The sequence below is a fragment of the Tenrec ecaudatus genome, chromosome 7 (assembly GCF_050624435.1).
Source record: "Tenrec ecaudatus isolate mTenEca1 chromosome 7, mTenEca1.hap1, whole genome shotgun sequence".
Classification (NCBI taxonomy): domain Eukaryota; kingdom Metazoa; phylum Chordata; class Mammalia; order Afrosoricida; family Tenrecidae; genus Tenrec; species Tenrec ecaudatus.
Window position 1 is genome coordinate 23,847,641 of NC_134536.1, and position 21,626 is coordinate 23,869,266.

The 21,626-nt window shown below is 42.6% G+C and overlaps 1 protein-coding gene across 5 annotated transcripts in view; it reads right to left on the reverse strand.

Moving 5' to 3' along the window:
• Window positions 1-21,626, reverse strand: part of UTRN (utrophin) — a 593,146-nt gene that overhangs the window by 312,450 nt on the left and 259,070 nt on the right. For all 5 annotated transcript variants that reach the window (XM_075554433.1, XM_075554432.1, XM_075554428.1 and 2 more), the window contains exons 44-48: window positions 11,976-12,111; window positions 9,450-9,599; window positions 7,095-7,170; window positions 2,933-3,147; window positions 60-177 (exon numbers count right to left, since the gene is read on the reverse strand). In XM_075554433.1, the coding sequence (XP_075410548.1) occupies window positions 60-177; window positions 2,933-3,147; window positions 7,095-7,170; window positions 9,450-9,599; window positions 11,976-12,111 (695 nt within the window). The remainder of the gene's footprint in view (window positions 1-59; window positions 178-2,932; window positions 3,148-7,094; window positions 7,171-9,449; window positions 9,600-11,975; window positions 12,112-21,626) is intronic.

A 21,626-nucleotide genomic window follows, 5' to 3' on the forward strand; every position in this document is an offset into this window, starting at 1 on the left:
CAGCTTTGAAGACCGGGCGCGGTGACTGTCAAGGACGGCAGTCAGTGTGCTGAACTTACGTTTTCCTGTGATTGCGGTTCGCACATCAGAACTCGAAGCCTTATTTTTCAAGTTCTGTGCCAATGTGAAGACATAATCCAGTTGAGGCCGGCGCTGTTCTAGGTCGGCCTTGGTGATCTGTGAAGAAGAAACGTTTGTTGCAATGACGTTGGGAAGCGCAGAGATGCCAGAGCAGGCAAACCCTGTGCTGTGGGCTTCAAAGGTCTCCCTGGCCACCACCCTGCTGTTGCCCTCCGGTCAGGGACGGGGAGCATCAGCCACGTAGCCGGTGTCCAGGCAGTGGACTGCAGCTGGCTCTCATCTCAGCGCTTCACTCGCACCTGCACACACAGGTGAGGGACTTCCCCGCACTGCATGCTAGTTTCCCAGAAAAGAAATACTCCCACCAGCTCAGTTATCGGAAGTCTGAGGGAAATATATGAAGAAGATCCTTTTGAAACTCTACTAAACGGTTCTGAGAGCAAAAACCGTTGTGGCTGCTTCCGAGGGCCTGCCTGGGGTTGTTTTACGCAGACAGGAAGGCAGGTGAGTGCCCTTGAAGGGGCAGGGAAAAGCCATCAGAAAGGGGTCATTAGAACAACTGCAGACTAAGTAGCACTGGGCTTAAAAAATGGATTTTCTACACTGGGGATCAGCAAACAAGTAAGGTATAAAGTAAGTAAGGTATACAGGTATACCTTATAAGCAAAGTATAAATGAAACTATGAAATTAATTGAGTCATAAGCATATTTTCACAAATAAGTAAGGTATAAAGTAATTTTATAAATGAAACTATACTGGTTTTATTTTTATTTTCAGTTTTATTTCTGAGCCTCGTGTATGGACTGGAAGACCCGCCGCCTATGGCTCTCGAACAGCAAACCCCGCTCTAGATCCCCGTTTCCCTCTGTTTCTAGGTCCCTCTAGGCAGGCGGGGGGGGGGGGGGGGGGGGGGGAGGGAGGCTGCAACAGTCAAGGAGAGGGGCACAAGCAGATGCCTACCCTTCGTCCTGGATTACAGGCTACCATGCAGAAGTGATCCACTTGGTTCCCAAACGTATTTGGTTTCGCACAATCAACCTCTTGATTAGTCGTTGAGTTTTTACCTCCATGCTATCAGGGTTCCTAAACTTGACCTAATCGAACCCACTTGGATTGAGATAGTTCCGACTCACAGGGACCCTAGATAAAGGTTCATGAGACTTCAAAACTTTCCAGGAGCCATTACCTTCCTCAATCTCCCACAGAGCAGCTGGGGAAATTGGACGAACAAGCCACATAAGTAGCAACCCAATGCTCACCAGACAATGCCACCAATGAGCCTTAACCTTAGTATAGCTGCGGGAGTCACTCTCCTGTGCACTCCCAATTTCTACCTTTTCCATATTCTTATACCACATTTAGCTCAGAACTTGTTGTTTTTAGGAGCCACCAAGTTGGTTCTGACTCATAGCAACTCTATATACAAAAGAACAAAACCCTGCCTGGTCCTGCACCGCCCATGGTTTCAGTCACTGTGAGACTCCATCTCATCAGGAGCTTTCTCATTTTCAATGACCCTTGAGTTGACCACTCATGTGTCCCTTCCCACCAGGGACTGGTCTCTCCTGGTAACAATTCCAAAGCACATGTCCAGAGAAATGAAGTCTCATCACCTTGTACTTCCTCCAGAACAGAGGTTCCTCGTGAGCACAATGAAATAATCTAGAATTCCCATTCCTTACAAGATTAGCCATAATCTGTTAAAATCCACCCAGTTGAATATGTTTGCATAATGAATAAAACACATCTTTCTCAAAGATCTATCTGATAACCCTCACTCCAAGTCTTCCTTTGAATCTGGTTTGAATTGCTGGCAGCTCCCTGCTGATGTACTGCGGTATCCGCTTTGGAATACAGATCACCAGAACCACACGTAAACTAAATGTGAAATAAGAGCTGGACAAATTGATAATCAATGATACATGAATTGTACACAATTAAAGTCAAGAGATTTCTAATTAAACAAACAACCCCAAGACCCAGGTTCAATTCCCAATCAATGCATCTGATCTGTCGGCGGAAGCCTGTATGTTTCTATACTGAGGATCAGGTTTCAACACAGCTTCCAGTCTAAAACTGACAAAACAGAAAAGGCCTGGCCAGCAACGTCCAGAAACCAGCTCCAGAAGCCCCTACGGATCACAACACAGCTTTTGAATCCCATTGTGCCTCAATTACCACGAACATGGCATCAAATCAGCAGCAGCTACCAACAAAAGCAGCGAGTCTTTGGGGGCTGTTGACTGTTACTAATGAACAAATAAACTCAATGTGAAAGAGAAGTTGAAAAGATATTTTGAGAAATTATCCTACCTCAAAAGCCTCCACACCAACCCAACGGTTTCAATTGAGTCAACTGCAACTTAGCTCCACCCTACTGGACAGGGCAGGCTACCCCAGGGACAGTCCAGGGCGGTGCTCTTTACCGATGGACACTGCGCACTGTCTCCTACGCAGCAGCCCGTGCGTTTGAACCATCAACCTTTTGGTTAGCAAGTGAGGACTTCAAACCACTGCCCCAGACTCCTTACCCTGCATCACACTAAACAGTACACGTGACACTAGGGTACATTTACGTTACGTGCCAAGCTTTGTGGCATCTCATTTAGGTTTGGGGGTAAAAACACTGCAGTGAGTGCACAGCTTAAGCTGACAAAGCAATCTCATCTTATCACCACGGTAAGGATTCAAGGAAAGTCTTTTACTTCAGGCTGACTGACAGAAGAACCGTTTAAAACAGGCAAACAAACCGAAAAAAAAAAATCCTTCATTCTTTCAAAATCTAAGACAAACAAAAGGGATCGAAACGAATCCTGCCGCTCCTCGGTTGACGTTGCACGGTGCACCTACTTTCATTCGAGACACTGTGTTATTGATCTCCTCGACATCCCCAACAGTGACAATGTTGGACTTCAGCATCTGGTCGATCAATACCAGCCAGTCGGCTAGTTCTGTTATGGTTCTATCCAGATCAGCAGGAACCGACATTTCTGCAGGGCGCTGAGGCTGAAGAGGGAGGTCTGGCGCAGATGATACCAGCGCCACCTTCTGGACACTGGGATGAGCTGAAATAAAAAGACAAGGCGGCCAAATGTTAACCAACCAGGAGGAGACTTTGATGGTGGGGCTGCATTTGGTCATGGAGGAGCATGATTAAGTAATATTTAATTTAAGTAAAATGATCATTCTAAGAGGTTTTTATTTTTTTCTATTGAAATGGCTGTGCTAGTCCCTATAATACCTTTGTCTTTGGTGTGCTGAAAACAGACTAAACAAACAATCTCACAATATCCTTGGATAGCAATATCTCAGAAATCACAAATACAGAGGCTTTGAGAAAATAAACCACGCAATATATCCACCATGAGAAAAACCAGGAGTGCAATTTGATTGGTTTCTAGTTTGTTTCTTATATAAAGCCAACTTATTCATATTTTCTGTTTTTTCATTTCACTTTATAACAACTTTACTCGGTCTTGATAAATACCTATGAATATTCTATTTATAGATTCACTAACTTTTATTAAATCCCTTTGGCACCTAAAATTTTGTTTAAAAATAAAAATTTACAAGTAGCATTTTCTAGTATTTTTTATGTATCCGATCACCACCTTAGTGTACATTTCTCAGAGTAGAATTACTGGGTTAGAAAAACCTTTTTAATTAATGTTTTTAATACACACTGCCAATTGCTCTCTCTAAAACATGTACTAATTTAGATTTCCAGCAGCAGCTTGTAGAACCGATAAACATCATGCATCAATACCAACAATCTTCTCTTTCAATGGATAAACACACATCTTTCATTATTGCTTTCATTTAATGGTTTTTTGATTAGCAGTTAAGGTGTTTTTCTTGTTCATGAACCAAACATGGTATTATTTTCATGGTAATTTTTATCTGCTTCCTGCCAATTTAGATGAACTCTCAAACAGGTACATAAATATATGCTTTATTGTTGGAAACAACCTGGAGGATTATTATGTGCCCCCACCCCCAAAAATATATATATATTTTAACTGGGAGTGAACAAGCTCACAAATCTGTATTTGACCATTGTTTTCCCAAGACCTTAGTTAGACACTCTCATTTTCTCCAATAATTTGATGAATGTTTTTGATACTTATTTTACTTTTGTTTGTTTTTAGAAGGGGGAAGTAGTTGTTTCCCTTTGGTTTTAAAACAAAAAAATATATAGTTAAATTAATTTTATGCCCACCTGGATCAATTTTGATATATGGCATATTAAGTGAGGTTATGAGAGTTCTCAGAAAACATTAAAATTTAGAACCATTCTCATCAAATTCCTAACAAGGTCTGCAGGTATATAGCTTGACAAATACATAGAATCACATTTCCCATTTTAAAATTAATACAGAAGAGCATGAGGTCAAGAGTAGTATCAAAACCCATTTCTGTTAAAGAAATGTGCCCTACCAGCCATTCCATCATTGTATTGCCAACCTGACACTTGGCTGAGAAACATTACAGACCAATGAGGAAGACTCTAATGCTCAGTAAATGATGCCAGGGAAAGTGGTGACCCTTGGCAGGGGCTGAGTGGAATGGATTTTGACCTCACACTCACCATATAGAAAAAATTCCTGGGGAACTAAAGATCGGAACACAAAACTCCAACATTGCAAAAGTCTCGGCTGAAAATGCACAAAGAATAGCTTTCTGACTTCAGAGAACTAAAGCCACTCTAGCATAAAGGACACGACAAAAAGGTAAACTATCACTCAACCCTTTCTTCCTGAGAATTCTGTACAAACATGTCACACACCGATTTTCAAAGCCACAGGTTGATGGAGAAGGAATTTGCGATCTACATTGCTATTCATAAACTAAAAATGCCAGCCGACAATTCACAGAGGAGGCAACAAGAAAGCCAATAAACATGAAAAAAAAAGTCAACAACATAGCTAATTAAAGAATACCCATTAAAATGAAGTATTCTATATCCATAATTCAGAGGCTCTCCAAGTGACATTCAGGAACCAATGGGAATCCAAGAGACCCCTCCAAAGGCCCCTAATGCCCAAGGAGCCTTGAGTAGATGTAAACGGGTAATGCCCTTGGCTGCTCACTGAACATTGAAGGCCCCCTACCTAGTCAGACCTCAAAAGAAAGGTCCAGCCACCTACTTTGAAAAAAAAAAAGTCAGCCTTTGGAAACTCCATGGAGTTGAGAGTCACTTTGAGTTAGAATGGCTTCCACAGCCACTGACACTGGTACAAGCAGGGAACATTTGTCAGGAAGCAGCTTCCTTAGAACAGAGCACTGTTCCAGATCTCTAGCTGACACCTGGCCCCCAAGCTCCCTGCATCTTAAGAACATGTTAACACAGCAGGTGGCAGCTGATGTCCTTAAAGACGGCATGTGCCCAGGGCAGCTCCCGTGAATCCGCCCACTCTCTCCCTTCTTCCTCAGTAGGACTCATTGATGCCCATGCCCCATCTAGGAAAAGGCAGAACATGGTACCTGTCACCACAGGGGCACCTGCACCCACACACCTCTGCTATGTCTCATTAAAAGAAACTTCTCTTCTAATCATTGAGAGTATAGTCATAAATCACAACTGCATAATGTTTTGAAGTAAACAATTTCTCATTTATATACCAGGGGGTACCCTCTAAAAACCCCAGATTATTTTCCCCCTCCAAAGCTATGTTTTTTATTTATTTTTACAGAATAACCTTATCGGCTTCAAAGTACTCTCCATTACACTTAATAGATTTGTCAAATCAGCAGTCCCATGCTTGGAAACATTTCTCAAACACATCTGGATGGCTGCAAGCACCTCCCTCGTTTTCACCTCATCTATGTTGTCACATCACTGGACGTTCATGTCCCTCTGCATTCTCAGAAATAAACAAAAAAAATGTCCCACAGAGCGAGGTCAGGTGAGTAAGGTGTGTGGGACAAGAGAAGCATGCTGTTTTTGCCAAAAATTGGTGCGCTGAGATGGCTGCATGAACAGGTGCATTTTCGTGGTGGCAACACCAGTCCCCCATGTACCACAAATCAGGGTTTTTTGGTCACACGTTGTAACTCAACTTTTTCAAATCCCCTGAATAAAAAGCTTGATTAACACTCTGCCCTGGTGGAACAAACTCCAAATGCACTATACCCCTCACATCGAAAAATCAATAAAAGAGCATCGTCTTGATCTGTGGTTTCATTTGATGAGCTTTTTTAGGATGAGGTGACGATGGCATCTTCCACTGGCTTGATTGATATTTGCATTCAGGGTCATAAAAATAGTGTCATGTCTTGTCATCACTAATGACCTTGGGGAAAAAAAGGCTGGGTCAAGTCAGAGCTGTTCTTTCAAAGCAGGGCATGTTTCCACTCAACACTCCTTTTCCTGGTCAGTCAGAACCTGAGGCACAAATTTCGCAGTGACGTCTCATTCCCAAATCTTCCATTAAAATCCGCTGAACTGAGCTCCAGATAGTCCAGATCACTTCCCCATCTCTTCAAGGGTCTGTCACTGGTCTTCGACCCCAAGTGCACACATTTTATCAACGCTCTGGTAGGTTCAGGTAGTTGATGGATGTCCAGAGTGAAGTTTGTCATCAATCGGCATTTCATCTTTGTTGAAACAAGAAAACTACTCATACACTCCCTCCGCCCCCATAGCACTGTCCTTGTAAGCTGTGTTCAACATCACAACAGTTTCTGCGGCACTTGTCCCGAGCAGGAAACAAAATTACACAGCTGCACACTGTTCTCTTAAATCAGCCATCACAAAAAAACAAGGTTTGAACAAAACTACTTTTACAAAAAAATTCACTGTGACCAGAGAGAACTTTACCAGGAGACACCACTGGGTGCACTAACTCAGAGAGAGTTGCTGGATGCTCACCTAGCGGGGGAAATGCGTACTACAAAAGTTCCACTCCACCCAGCATAATCCTGGTTTTTTGTGGGTACTTTCTCATATTACACAAATGTTGCTTTGTTTTTGTTTTTTTAAAGACATCAAGAATAATACATTTTATCTTACCAGTAATCCTTGTCTGTGACACAGAACTGGGCTCCTGGATGCTTTCCTTTACTACAATAGGCACGTCTCTGCTTATCTATTGGATCAGACCAAACAAAAAGTAAGGGTATAAATAAAAGTAACTGCCTTTTAAAGATAGAAGTGTTGCACTAAATTATACCTCTGTCCTTTCTCTTCCCCTAATGCTTAATTTTATGTCTGGACGATCGCACCTTTACTAACCAGTGCAATGCTATCTTCAAGAATGCCAAGCAGACCTTACTGACTTGACCTCTTCCTTCACCCTGACTGCTCCACTACCTGTCTCTCACAAGCTCATTCATCTCAGCCCATCACTCTAACGCCTATATCCCACATGGTAGAATTTTTAATGTTCTAATCCTTGACCCTGGACTCTCTCTTCCAGGTCATGGTTTCCAATGGTTTCATTTATAATATAGGGTTCTGAGAGGCCAGTAACTCCCCCTCAAAACATACCTTTGATCTAGCTGTGTGAACAGGATATTTAGATATGTCCAAATTTAAACTGATCTGTCTTCCCTGATATTCCTTCCATAAATGTCTAAAGATTCCAACTAATCTTTCTCTATTCATTCATTCTTTTTTAAAAAAAATCATTTTATTGGGGGTTCCTACAACTCATCACAATCCATACATCTATCCATTGTGTCAAGTATGTTTGTATATTTGTTGCTCAAAACATTTTCTTTCTACTTAAACCCTTGGTATCAGCTCATTCCCCCCTCCCCCCCCCACTCTCCCTCATGAACCCTTGATAATTTATCTTTTTTTTTCATGTCTTACACTGACCGATGTCTATTCATTCATATGATCACTCCTTCTGTGTTTGCTGGACAGCTATGGCAGTCTTTAAGGATGGTTACCTCTCCTCTGCTTAAAGCCTGACCCTGCAAGAATGGTTACCTCTCCTCTGCTTAAAGCCTGACTCTGCAAGAATGGTTACCTCTCCTCTGCTTAAAGCCTGACCCTGCACTTAAGATGGCACTCCGTTCTCACACTGCAATGGTGCGTGGCAAGGCCTTCAGGATGCCGTGTCCACGAGCATCTCTCTACCTTGTACTCCTGTGGTGCTGCCTCCAGGGCCCCAAAGCACCAGGTTCATCCTTGGGCTCTGCTAGGTCTTTCCCATGCTGCTGATTCTCCCATATCCATTCCTCTTTCCTTCACACGATCCCAGACTTACTCAACTTCATCAGTTCATTTGGGATTCACCTTCTCAAAAAAAAAAAAAACCCCCTTCCCCGTGTACCCTCAAGTCAGGTTCCCACTTTACTTTTCTGGCCCATGGAGCAGCTCCAGGGGTCCTGCTTCTCTGCATGTCTCACCGGCACTACAGGCAGGGAGAAGCAGTGCTGCGCTCTGTGCTGCATTCAGCGCCCTCCACATGTTGGCTGGTACAAAGTGAATATTGAGTAAAATCCTACTGAGTGACTGCGCGAATGAAGAAAACATCCTTAGCATTTTCCAGGGTGTTTGTTGATGCTCTCTGGACAATAAACACTGTTCGATCGTTCACATTCACAATTCACCTAAGTTACTCGACTTTCGGAAAAGTCCTGCCATAAAGGAGGCTTTGCTTTTCCAAACGATGCTTGAAAATTGATCACCATGATCGCTTCTACAACAATACCTGTTGAGTGTCCTGGACAGAAAATAAACACGTGTACTTGGATTGAAGATGGTAAGCTGAGTTTGGCAGAGCCGAGATGGTGGCCAACATGGCTGGAAAGAAGGGGGGGGGACGAAATCACAGGAAGGTAGACCCCGAGAGTGTCTTACAAGTCACAGTACAAACTCTGACTTTGACTTTGAGTGAGTGGGTTTTGATCGAAGGATTCTTTGATCTGAATTATGATTTAACTACATCCTTGTGGCTGCCAGCTCGAGATGTGATTGACAAGGGCCAAAGGAGATTGATCAGAGAAGTCAGGTGGGAGGCCAAGTCAATAATCAAGATAAGGAGGGTGAGGCTGAGAACCAATTAGTGGAAATGAAGACAATATGTCATTGGGGTCACCCTCCTGAAGTTGTGTTATTATATGCTTTTCCAGTTTTTAGTAGAAGAAACCCAGGATTGGTGAACTTATAGAGGCAGCAAGTAGAATAAGGGTTTGGGGATGAGGTAAGTACAGTGGGGGTGGTGGGGATGGGGGGTTAATGGTGGTGAAGGAGAGATGATATCAAGGAATCCATGTAGAAAAAGAATGTTTGGAAATTGATGTGGTAGCAATTGTATAATTCTGGATGTGACTGAAGTATGGAATGAAATGATAAATGCATCAGATCCCAATGATTATTTTTTAAAGACTTGTGTCATGGTAACCCTATGCATACCTTATTCCACGTTGCAGTCACACTTCTTAAGCTTTCGGAAATTTTGTCTCTTTCCTGTAAGCTCAGACTCTTCTCTGAAAGCAGGTCCAGTTCCGCTCTACTCAGCCATTTGAGATTTTCAGCTTGTACTTCCATCTCCTGGGTTAAATCCTAAACAAGTCAGAAGAGAGCTGTAGTCAAAAGGTTGTTCTTCTGCGGAAAGTCCAAGAACTGGATTAGGGCTCTTCTCGTAGCAAAGTAGACTCTGCACGTCTTCCATTGGAAATGAACATACAAGAAGCCTGAACGCATGCTCACTAACTGTGGATGATGCCATACACAGGGGTGAACGCTGCCTGCGTGCTTATATGTACATGCACAAAAATGCACTTTCTCTTGCTCCGCCTGGACAGATTCACATGAAACCATATTTACACCATTAGCTTAGCATGGTGTTCTTCCATAATAAGAATTATGTCTCTATCAATAACAGACTAAACAACAATAGCAGCAGCATTCCTCTCTATAAGAGCCCAGTCATTTCAGTTCATTCAAGTTCAATGCAAAAGGGATGTGCCAGCAAACGATCGGGATTTTCCAACAAAACAAAATCAAACTGCTTAGATATTAGTCACTTCTTAAATGAAAAAAATAAATGCTTACCACATATTATTTCCACCATTAACTAGCTGAAGATATTTATATGTTAGAACTTTAAATGTAGTTTTTACCCTCCTTTCCTTTGCTCAGTCAGTAACCAATTTCTTACAGTATATCTTATCATCAACACAATTCAATCTATCTTGACTTATAAAAAATGAAAAATAATAGCTTCTTACCAAAATGGCCTCAATGATATTCCTCATAGACAAGACTGCTTATCCATAGAATACAACAAGTATTTTAATTTTTAATGAATAGAAGTATTTTTGGATATAAACTGTATAGGCATTTGAGTGCATTGAAATATCAATGTATCATTTTTCTATGTTGGACACACATAACTTTTAACAATTTTTATTGGTCGCAGATAAACAAGACATTTGATCAATGCAACTATGAATAAACCAGCTACAGTCTGGTGAGCACTGATGACTTTTCTTGTAAAATTCCGTTTCATGTAAAATTCGGTTTCTTAGCTATCAGTGCAAGGATTCCTAGGAGCTATGACAGGGATGGCTCCGGGTCCCCACCATGAAGTGGGTACCACGGTGAAGCACGGGTTTGACTTCTCTTCTGCACACAAAAGGTAAATTCTCACCACACCTCAGTCTCGTTAAGTGTGCAACAGCACTGTGAAAAAGTTTGATGCACAAGGGAAATCACTAAAATATAACACAGAGACACTGAGTGAGGAGACGCAGTTGGAAAAAATTCCACGGACAGGCTTGCTCAATCCAGGATTGCCACAAACCTTCACTTTGACAAAAATGCACTGCCCAAGGTTTCTAAATAATAAACTCCAAGATCAGAGGAGGAAATAACAACGGCTATGGTTGACAGTGAAAGCCTAGACCACATTTGCAGACAACCCTCTGAGGGATTTACGCCATCACTGAATTCCCTCGGACCACTGACCCAGGATGGAGAAGCCTTGCCCCTCTGTCAGAGTGCTGCAGAAAGTGAATTGACACAGACAGTGAGGTTAAATGCTAACACATTATCATTTGTTTTCCCTTTTGATCTATTTTTAACTTGTTCTAGCTTTTACTATTTTCTGATTCCTTTTGGATTGAGGTTTTACTGTGTTTTATATGGTTATTGCTGTTGGGGGTGGGAAGGTTGTATGATTTCCCTTATATGAAATTCATGATTGGTAAATCTATGGAGACAGTAGCAAGATTATTAGCTCCTTACAGATATAGCAGTGGATACAAGGGTAAGCTAATACCCATGAGTATAGAAATGGAGGAAAAAATTTATTCTAGTGATGTTTTTACAACTTTAAAAAATATATTTCAAACCACTGAGTTTTATGGTACATGAATTATCTGTCAATAAAACTATTAAAACACACACTCACAAACTGTGAAGCACAATAAAATTTTGTATGCCTGTAATTACCTTATATACCTAAAAGCAAAATCTATAATTCCCAGCATTATTATATTCCAAAATTAGCATTTCCCAAAAATGGGCAATGCCGCCCCCTGGTGGTTGCTTTCAAGATCCAGGGGTGCTGCACAAGTAGATACCAACACTTTCATAATACACGTTTAATTGCCAGTGGGGTGCTGAGTGTTTTTCCCCACCTAAAAATGAGGACAACAGACCAGATAAGTTTGAGAATCTATGTACGATGAAGTCCGGTTATTATATCCCCCCCCCAAAAAAAACCACAATGACTTGTAATTTTTATGTGAGTGGTGTCTTACCTAAGTAACACTAAAAGTGTAAGTGCTCTTTAAAACTACAATGGCAATTGTTCAAGTTCAACACAATCACACAAAGGGAAATTTCCCATTTTTTCTTCAGCCCGGTAATAATTGCACTTACACATTCAAGAATCAAAAAACACGGGCACACGGGGACCAATGGAGCACTCACTGTGAGTTCCGGCAAGTTCTCTTCCAGCCCAGTGGCGGCTTTCTTCTGTAACGCCGTCTCAGCCTTGCGTAACCAGCAGCTCACCTCAGCCAGCCGCGCCCTGTACTCCATCACCTGCTCGCTCTCTCCTTGGAGCCTACAGGAGCATATGTGGGGATGTATGCAAAGACATTACCCAATGCAACCGAAAACCAGATGATTTTCTTTGGATAGCTAGATGAAATATCTCCTAAAGAAATAACTATAAATCAGGTTTTACCGTGTACTTTTAAACGCGTGTTATTCATAATGCGAATCTTCTGTAAGACTGACCATTGTGTGATGTCGTAGGAAGAGTTTTTCTTTAATCAAATTCAAAGCTTGAAAAGAATGATATCTTCTTCTACCATGAAAAATTATATGGAAGTTTAATACTTTTCCTTAAATCAGACATTCCAACGTATTAGAAAACCAAAGCTAAAACCCACTGCCGTCAATTCCAACCCACGGCAATCCTGGATGGGGTCTCCAAGGCCGTAGGTAATTTGATGAGCAGATGAGCCTCATCTTTCTCCCGCAGGGTGGCCGGCGGGTTTGAATTACTACCGACCTGAAGTTGGCACTGCACTACCTACCCAGCAGCACCAATAAGGCTCCCTATAGTATCTTCCAGGTTTTACTGAAACAATATTTTAAATCTGTATCTAAACTAATATGAAATAATACTTTTCTTTGAGTGCTTCATGGAGAAACAAAGCCTTCGTTGCATGATACATTATTCACATCAAGTGGCAACAATTACTATTTATTCATTAGTGAGAAGGAACAGGAAAGAGGCAAGGCTCCACTCTAATCCTCCCTCAACACAAGAACACTTTAACAATCCAGCTGTCTGTGATGCTCACCTTTCCGACATGATCGCTGAAGAAGAAAAAAGAGTGCATAAGCAAATATGACGAAGAAAGTTGATGGTGCCCGGCAATCAAAAGGTATAGCCTCTGGGGTTTTAAAGGCTTGAGAAGCAACAAAGCCCACATGAAAGAAGCACACCAGCCTGTGTGATCACAAGGTGTCGATGGGATCAGGTATCTTTTGTTTGTTTTAATCATTTTATTAGGGGCTCATACAACTCTTATCACAATCCATACATACAACAATTGTGTAAAGCACATTTGTACATTCATTGCCCTCATTATTCTTAAAACATTTGCTCTCCACTTAAGCCCCTGGCATCAGCTCCTCATTTTCCCCTCCCTCCCTGCTCCTGGCTCCCTCATGAACCCTTGATAATTTATCAATTATTATTTGTCATATCTTGCCCTGTCCGACTTCTCCCTTCACCCACTTTTCTGTTGTCCGTCTCCCAGGGAGGAGGTTATATGTAGAACCTTTTAATTGGTTCCCCCTTTCCACCCTCCCAGTATCGACACTCACACCACTGGTCCTGAAGGGATCAGGCATCTAAGACCCAGAATAAAATCATACTCAATGTGAAGGGGGGCTTCTGCATGGAGTGGAGACCCAATGCCCATCTGTAGACAACTGGATGTCCCCTCACAAAGGGGTCACAGGGAAGATATGAGTCACTCAGGGTGCAGTATAGCACCGATGAAACACATAACTTTCCTTTAGTTCTTTGGTGCTTCCTTCACCCCACTGTCATGACCTCAATTCTACCTTACAAATCAGATTAGACCAGAGCATGCGCACTGCTACAGATAAGAGCCCACAGCACAGGGAATCCAGGATAGATAAATTCCTCAGGATCAACAAGGAGAGTAGAGATACCAGGAGGATTAGGGGAGGGTGGGGGGAAAAAGGGGAAACGATCACAAGGATCAATCTAGAACCCCCTCCCAGGGGGACAAATAATGGAAGAGTGGGAGGGGGGCGATGGAGGATGGTGCAAGATATGGAAATAATAATCTATAACTTATCAAGGGTGCGGGAGGGAGGGCGGGAGGGGGAGGGAGGAGAAGAAATGGGGAGCTGATTATCAGGGGCTCAAGTGGGAAAAGCATGCTTTGAAAATAACGGTGGCTGTATATGTGCAAATGTGCTTGGCACACTGGCTGGATGTATAGATTGTGATAAGAGCTGTAAGAGCCCCCAGTAAAAGCATGGGAAAGAAAGAAAGAGGCAAGGCACCCCAAACTGGGAAGATGTTACAAGTATTAGAATGACCAAGGAAACTATGCAACTCTGATTAACTCTTTAAAATACGTATGCTGTTCTAATGTAGCACAGAGTTATAAAAAGAGATTCGGGGGTGGGGGTGGGGGAAGCAAAAGATTTATAGGAATGTAATGGAAACAGATGAAAATAAAAAAGAGATAACTTAATTAGCTCTTTTAAATGCTATAAGAATAACATTTATAAGAATATCAACCATCTGTCAGTAGATGAGAATATGATTAGAACTCACAAGACAAATCGGAGCATGTATTTTTATAAAATGGTTTTGGAAGCTATTAAGAGCTAAACAAGGGTAAAATGATGGTATTGTAAATGGTAAATGGTAAATGGTAAAATGTTGTTATTTTAGTTGCTGTTGGTCAGAAGCTTGTTTAAAAACAGAATGTAATTTTGTAATGAATTATATTTTGTCATTCCTAGTAATGATTTACATTTTTTATGACTATGACTTCTCTTGTTAATCACAAAAGACCTAACAAAATGATACAATATACATAGTAAAGTGCCAAAGAAATACTATCATATTTAGTAGGCATAAGTCTATCATAGCTAAAGTCTAACTCAGCAATAACAATGGATGGAAATCCCTACAAAATCACATGTGCGGAGTATCGATCTGGAGAGGGGGTGGCTTCAACTTTTTCTTAATATCAGTCAACAGAATGAATTGGAAAGACTACCTATAGCTAAGAAAATTTAGTGCACTTAACAGCTTTTGAAGAGGCACTCTGGTGTCATAATGCTTATGCAAGGTCAGCAGTTCGAAACCACAAGCCTCTCCGAGGAAAGGCAAGGCTTTGTCTCCCACTGAGGTAGTTCTACCCTGCCCTACAGGCTCACCTCGAGTCAGAACCAACTCAAGTTTAACAACCTTTGAAATACCAAGGATGATTAGAGTCTTTGCTTCCTAACAAAGTGCAGGAATGTGAACTGCCAACATTTCATAATCGTGACTAAGTTCCTGTTTTAAATATATATCTATGAAAGAAACGAACATTACCAAGTAACTTCAATGTGCCATATTTTAGTCACAAAATATTTTCTTCTGCGCAGTGACTAAATATAAGCTACATCTTAAATGTTAAGCCAAAGAGTAAAAACATGTTATAAATCCATATTCAAACAGTAGATAACAAGAGCCTAACACCAGAAGCTGCCGAGCTGTGCAAACACGGACGTTCAGGCATTGGAGACAAAGCACATTCTCCGTGGCTTAGAGAGCAGGTGAGCACAGACGCTCTTACAGCTACACGGGGAAGCCAATTTAAGGTGGATTGTAACCTTGAAGTGAAGTTGAACAGCAATCTATGAAAAACAAATATTATTTTAGTGAAAATACAAGAAGCTGAGAGATACTATTCTTTGCATTTCTTGGGGGGGTGGTAGAGGAGGGTAAAATATATGTTCGCTTGGCCTTTTTAGGTTTGGGAGCCAAAATTAGCACACCCCACAAAGCTCCATGTGGAAATTGTCCAGGGCAATTTAGGCATGGATTCTCAGTACTCTGCCAGTGAGTCATCTTCTTGCATTTCCAAGCTAGCTAGACATTCATGAACACTCATCACCAGGGCTTGTTAGACCAATTAGATGGGTCTCCGGCTGGAACCTCACCACGCTCTCCTTGAATCTTCCTCCCCAGCTAGACTGGTGCAGATCTCAGAAGAGAATATACTAAGTCCTATCTCCTCGCCTTTCTGGTCTACTTCTTTTACCTTAAATAAGGTCTTCCTTAGAAAGAACTTATGGGAAATTCCCATCAATGCTCCAAAAGTCTACATAACTAGCCCTTCTCTGTGATGGGGCCTATCACCTCTGTTGGTGACAACAGTGCATCACATGATTGGCACTTTCTTTAAGGCCATGACCTCATTCCTTCTGTAAACATTTCTCCTCTTTGTCACGTCAAGTTTCTTGGCCCCAGTGCTGCACACGACTCAATTAAAACTGATCAGCAACAGCAAGCTTACAGAGTAGACTGTAGGCTAATTCACAGAATATGAAAGGGGATCTTGAGTATTTATTAATAGAAAATAGGGCATAAACAATTTACAAACACTGTCTCATCAAATCCATATAACAATTCTCTAATGAAATATCACAATTCTTATTCACAGAGGGGGGGAAACCTGGTCATAGAGATCTAAGCTTTTGCCAAGTTTTCACAGCGCTATACTTGAAAGCATAAGATCGTGTTTGTTATCACCGATGACTGCAGGGGCAGTGACATATTTACTGTGGCTCTCCTAGCCAACATCTCTAACTTCCACCACACAACCTTTCCTTGCATGGGTCTGGTAAGAAGGTGAGGGGACGATATTGATAGGATTCACCTGTGAGTAACTGCCAACAGAATTCCCTAGAGGGCCAATCTGCTGTGTACAACAGGTGCCCCCTGAGAAGCAGGAGGACGGATCTGATTACCAGCAAGAGCCAGGAGTGGAACACACAATTTGGACCTGAGATTCCTACTCAGTAAACCTCCTGGATCCAGATGGCAGCTTTAACGTCAGAGAAGCAGCAGCAGAACCAGGACCCAGAGTATGGAACAGTGCTAAACTTCTCAACCGACCGAGCAATCAAAGTTGAGTATTTTTGTGCAAGAGACTGCCTTGTGGAAGAGGATGCCTCTGGACACTTAATTGGGAGCTTTGGCTTGTTCTATGGAATGGGAGCTGAGTGCCTTCTGGCTAAGGCTTACCAGAGTGAGATGCCTCTGAGCACTTAATTCAGGGATCTGGGTTTGCAGACTCACAGAGCTTAAGCTGAATGCCTTTGGGTGAAGGCTTGCCTTTGGGTTGAGGCTTAAAGTGGAGTAGTCGACCCTTTGGGCGCTTATTAGCAGACGTGACAGAATTTTGTACTATGTCCTGCTAAACAACTCCACCCTGCGCATTGCTCACTGATATTATGACGTGCTCCCTTCCTTAACAAACCTTTCGATCATGAATTTTGTTTGAGCTCTGTGTCGTCATTGCAAATGAGTATTAAAACCCACTGTTGTTGTCAGGTGTCATCGAGTCCACTCCCACCCACAGCAGACAAAACACTGCCCTGTCCTGGGCCATCCTGAATACTGTGCTTATGCCCATGGATGCAGCCGCCGCGTCAGTACGTTTCCTTGACCGTCCTCGATACCAAGTATAATGTCCTTCTCCAGGGGCAAAACTCTCTCCTGACACAATGTCCAAAGTATCTGAGATGAAGAACTGCCAACCTGTCTCTAAGGAGCACTCTGGCCTTACTCCATCCAAAACAGATCAGTTTGCCCTGTCAGCAATCCCTGGTATTTCAAGATTCTTCGACAGCATTACGATTCAAATGCGTTGAGTATTGAATAGTCCGTCTTCAGTCTTCCTTATTCAGCATCCAACTTGCACATGCATCTGAGGCAATGGCTCAGGCACAAGGTCTGGCTCAGGAGCATCTTCGTCCTCAAAGTAAGATCCTTTCTCTCCAATGCTCTAAAAAGGCCTTGTACCGCAGATTGACCCAGTGTGATGTGTCTTTTGATCTTGACTGCTGCTTCCACCAGCATTGACTGTGGATCCAAGTGAGACAAAATCCTTGACGACATCCACCTTTTCTACACTGATCATGATGTTACCTATTGGTCCAGCTGTGAGGATTCTGATCTTCCTTGCTTTGAGTTGTCATCCATCCGGAAGGCAATAATCCTTTATCTTCATCAGCAAGTGCTTCACATCCTCCTCACTTTTCACAAGCAAGGTCATCTGCATATCACAGATTGTTAATAAGCCTTCCTCCGATCCAGATGCCATATTCTTCTTTATATAAGTCAGCTTCTCTGCTTATTTGCTCAGCATTCAGATTGAACAAGTATAGTGAGAGGCTACAACCCCGAAGCACACCTTTTCTGATTTTAAACCAGGCAACATTCCCTCGTTCTGTTCACACAACTGCTTGTTGATCCAGCATAAGCACAGGGAAGTGGTCTGGAATTCCCGCTCTTCTCCAGGTTAACCATACGGTAGAATGACTTGGCATTGTCAAGAAAACACAAGAAAAGATCATTCTGGTTTTCCTTATCATGAGCCCAGATCCATCTGACATCAGCCCTTTTTCCAAGTCCTCTTCTGAATCTGGCCTGAACTTCTGGCAGTGCCTTGTCCATGTTGGATGATCTTAAGCAAAAGTTTACTTGCACAAGGTATCAGTGATATTGTTCGATAATCTGAGCATTCTGTTGGGTCACCTCTCTCTGGAACGGGCACAAATATGGATCTTGTCTAGTCAGTTGGCCAAGCAGCTGTCTTCCAATTTTCGTGCATAGACGAGTGAGTGTTCCCAGTGCTTGCTCAGCTTGCTCAAACACGTCAATGGGTATCCCATCAATTCCTGGGGCCTTTTGTTTTTAACCCAGAGAGGTAAAACTAGAGGACACTAATTCAGCACTACCATCACAAGACCTTGGGCAGGTATTCAACCTCTTTCCGCTAGGGCGAATGCTCCAAGCTGTACGATGGGTCTCATCTTCCCCAAGGAGGACATCTGAAAGGAAAAGAACACCCCAACACACTTCCACCACGTCAACTAAAGCACAGCAGCCCTCTGCAGACACTGAAACTCTTTGTGGGAGCTGAGAGCCTCACTTTTCTCCCATGCAGCGGGGGATGATTTTGAACCGCTGACCTCGTAGTTAGCACCTCAACCATCAGTCCACACACTGCCACCAGGGCTCCTTAGAAAAGATATTGAAAAATTTTAATCAAACTCACTGCATCAAGTGGATTCCAACTCATCCTGACCCTACAGCACAGTGCCGCACTGGCCTGCTGGGTTTCCAAGAGTGTGACTTTTTACTGAAGGATAAAACCTCATTTGTGCCCCACGGAGTGACTGGTGGATTTGTACGACTAAACTTGCACAGAACCCACTACACTACCAATGCTCCTTTAAAAGGAGTATTACTGAGGATTACATGGGACAATGCAGGCGATGTATCAAATGTTGTCTTCTCAGCTATATGGCAACCTCTTTTTAAAAAATCATTTTATTGGGGGCTCGTACAACTCTTATCACAATCCATACATCCATCCAGTGTGTCATCATTGTTTTCAAAGCATTTTTTTGAAGGTGACTGACTTTACTGATTTAAAAAACTTCACAAGGACAAGGGCCGTTCTACCAAAAAGGAGGCACATGGCCTAAGACAGACCAGAGAGCTGAAGGTGAGCGTGTGGGAAGGGCCGGGGAAACGGTCACCATGGAGCAGGCAGGGACAAGGACTCGAAGGAAGGAAGGGCAGCACATGCAAGAGTGAGAATTCCAAAAACGTTGATATGAGGACAGGAGAGAACTCCCGGCGGCCCTGGAGCCATTGGATGTGAACGGGACACAGCAAGCGTCTCCTTTGCAGAGGATGGGGGAGAGGAGAGTCCCTACGCAGCCGCACCTCCAGAGAGTCTGGGCTGGGACCTGGGGCTCCCCAGACAGCATCACAAGAAGGCACCCAGAGCACTTCCGGGGTTGGCTGGCATCGGTGCCACACGGGTCCTTGAGCCATTCCCGGAAGAGACCTTCATCTTTCTTCAGCAACAGAAACTGCCCAAGGACCACACAGGCCTTGTCAAAGGCCCTCTCCTCCAGCTTCTTGCCCAGGACGTCACCAACCCTGGCCAGGCTCTTCACCGGCTTTTCTTCCATGGGCTCCACCACAAAATCTTGGTGCTTCTGGGAGGTTGTCATCTGGAGCAGGCTTAATCGGTAGCTCACCCGTAAAGGCTCCTCCCGCTGCTACCTCAACCACTAGAACATTCTACTCCAAAGCATTTCTTTCTACTTGAGCCCTTGGTATCAGCTCCTCATTTTTCCCCTCCCTCCCCGCTCCTCCCTCCCTCATAAACCCTTGATAATTTATAAATTCTTATTATTTTTTCATGTCTTGCACTGTCCGATGTCTCCCTTTACCCCCTTGTCTGTTGTCCATCCCCCTGGGAGGGGGTTATAGCTAGGTCATTGTGATCAGTTTCCCCTTTATCCCCCCACCTCCCTCTTCCCCTCCTGGTATGGTTACTCTCAATACTGGTCCCCAGGAGTTGATCTGTCCTGACTCCCTGTGTTTCCAGCTCTTATCTGTACCTGTGGACATGCTCTGGTATAGCCAGATTTGTAAGGTAGAACTGGGGTCATGATAGTGAGGGAAGGAAGCATTAAAAATCAAGAAGAAAGTTGTATGTTTCATCAGTGCTCTACTGCACCCTGACTGGCTCGTCTTCTCCCCACGATCCTTCTGTAAGGGGATGCCCAATGGCTTACAGATTGGCTTTGGGTCTCCACTCTGCACTCCCCCACTTCCCCTCATTTACACTATGATTTTTTTGCTCTGGGTCTTTGGTGTACAGCAACCTCTTGATCAATTAATGTATTAAACCAAACACATAAAAATAATAACTTTTGGGGAGGAAATAGATCATTTGTCATTTCTTCACCAAGATGCCTCTTGGTGAACTCAAACCTCTAACCTATCCATGAGCAGCTGAGCACGTCACCATATGGACCTCCCAGGAATTTTATTCAAAATAACAGATGACGATTAGTTTGTAAAAAGCATCCATAGACCACATCTTATGGGCATATTCAATTCTGGACTTCACATATACCCAAGTATAAGCCTACCCGAATATCAGCCGAGGCACCTAATTTTACCACAAAAACTGCATTAAAAATGTGCTGAAAACCTTGGCTTATACACGAGTATATATGGTACGTTGGCTTACAATAAAATAAGTTTATCTTAAAATTGCAGATTGCATACAAAGTTAGAATTCAGAGAAAGAAATGTTTATTTCCTAGATTTCTTAACTCAAAACTACCACTAATAAAAATACAAAACAAAAAATCACCTTAATGTCACAGCATGGCTTAGGGGAAAGTAGAAATCATCCATTAAATTTTTCTTGACTGTCTCAGAAAATAGCTTCCAATAACTTTATAAAGTATTAAATAAAACTAATATGGAATAAAACTTATTTTAATTTAAAATAAAATTAAATTAATATGTATAACATTGAGTATTATATTCACTGGTATCCCAAGTCACTCTAATAAAACCTGGGTGCTGTAGCAAAATCTGATATTAAAAATAAATAATATTAGATCACACAGATGACCTTTCTGAGTATTATTCACAAAGCACCTTCATGTATGCATATAGACTACCTTTAGACACCAGGAAAAACCTAGAGAAAGAGTTTTCCAATAAAAGCTTGGAGGCTCAGGAAGAAAATAAGCCAGTTGGTCTTGGAACCTGAACCCCGATATTCACACAGCCCAATGACACACTTCCAGGGATTTCGAGGCACCTTTACATAATGCTCAAAGTATGCAAACCTACTGCTTGCTGACCAGTCAATTCTGCCGCATAGCCACCCTCAGGACAAAACAGAACTGTCCCACAGGGTTTGCAAGACTGTAAATCTTTACAGAATCAGAACACCACATCTTTGCTCCTGGTGG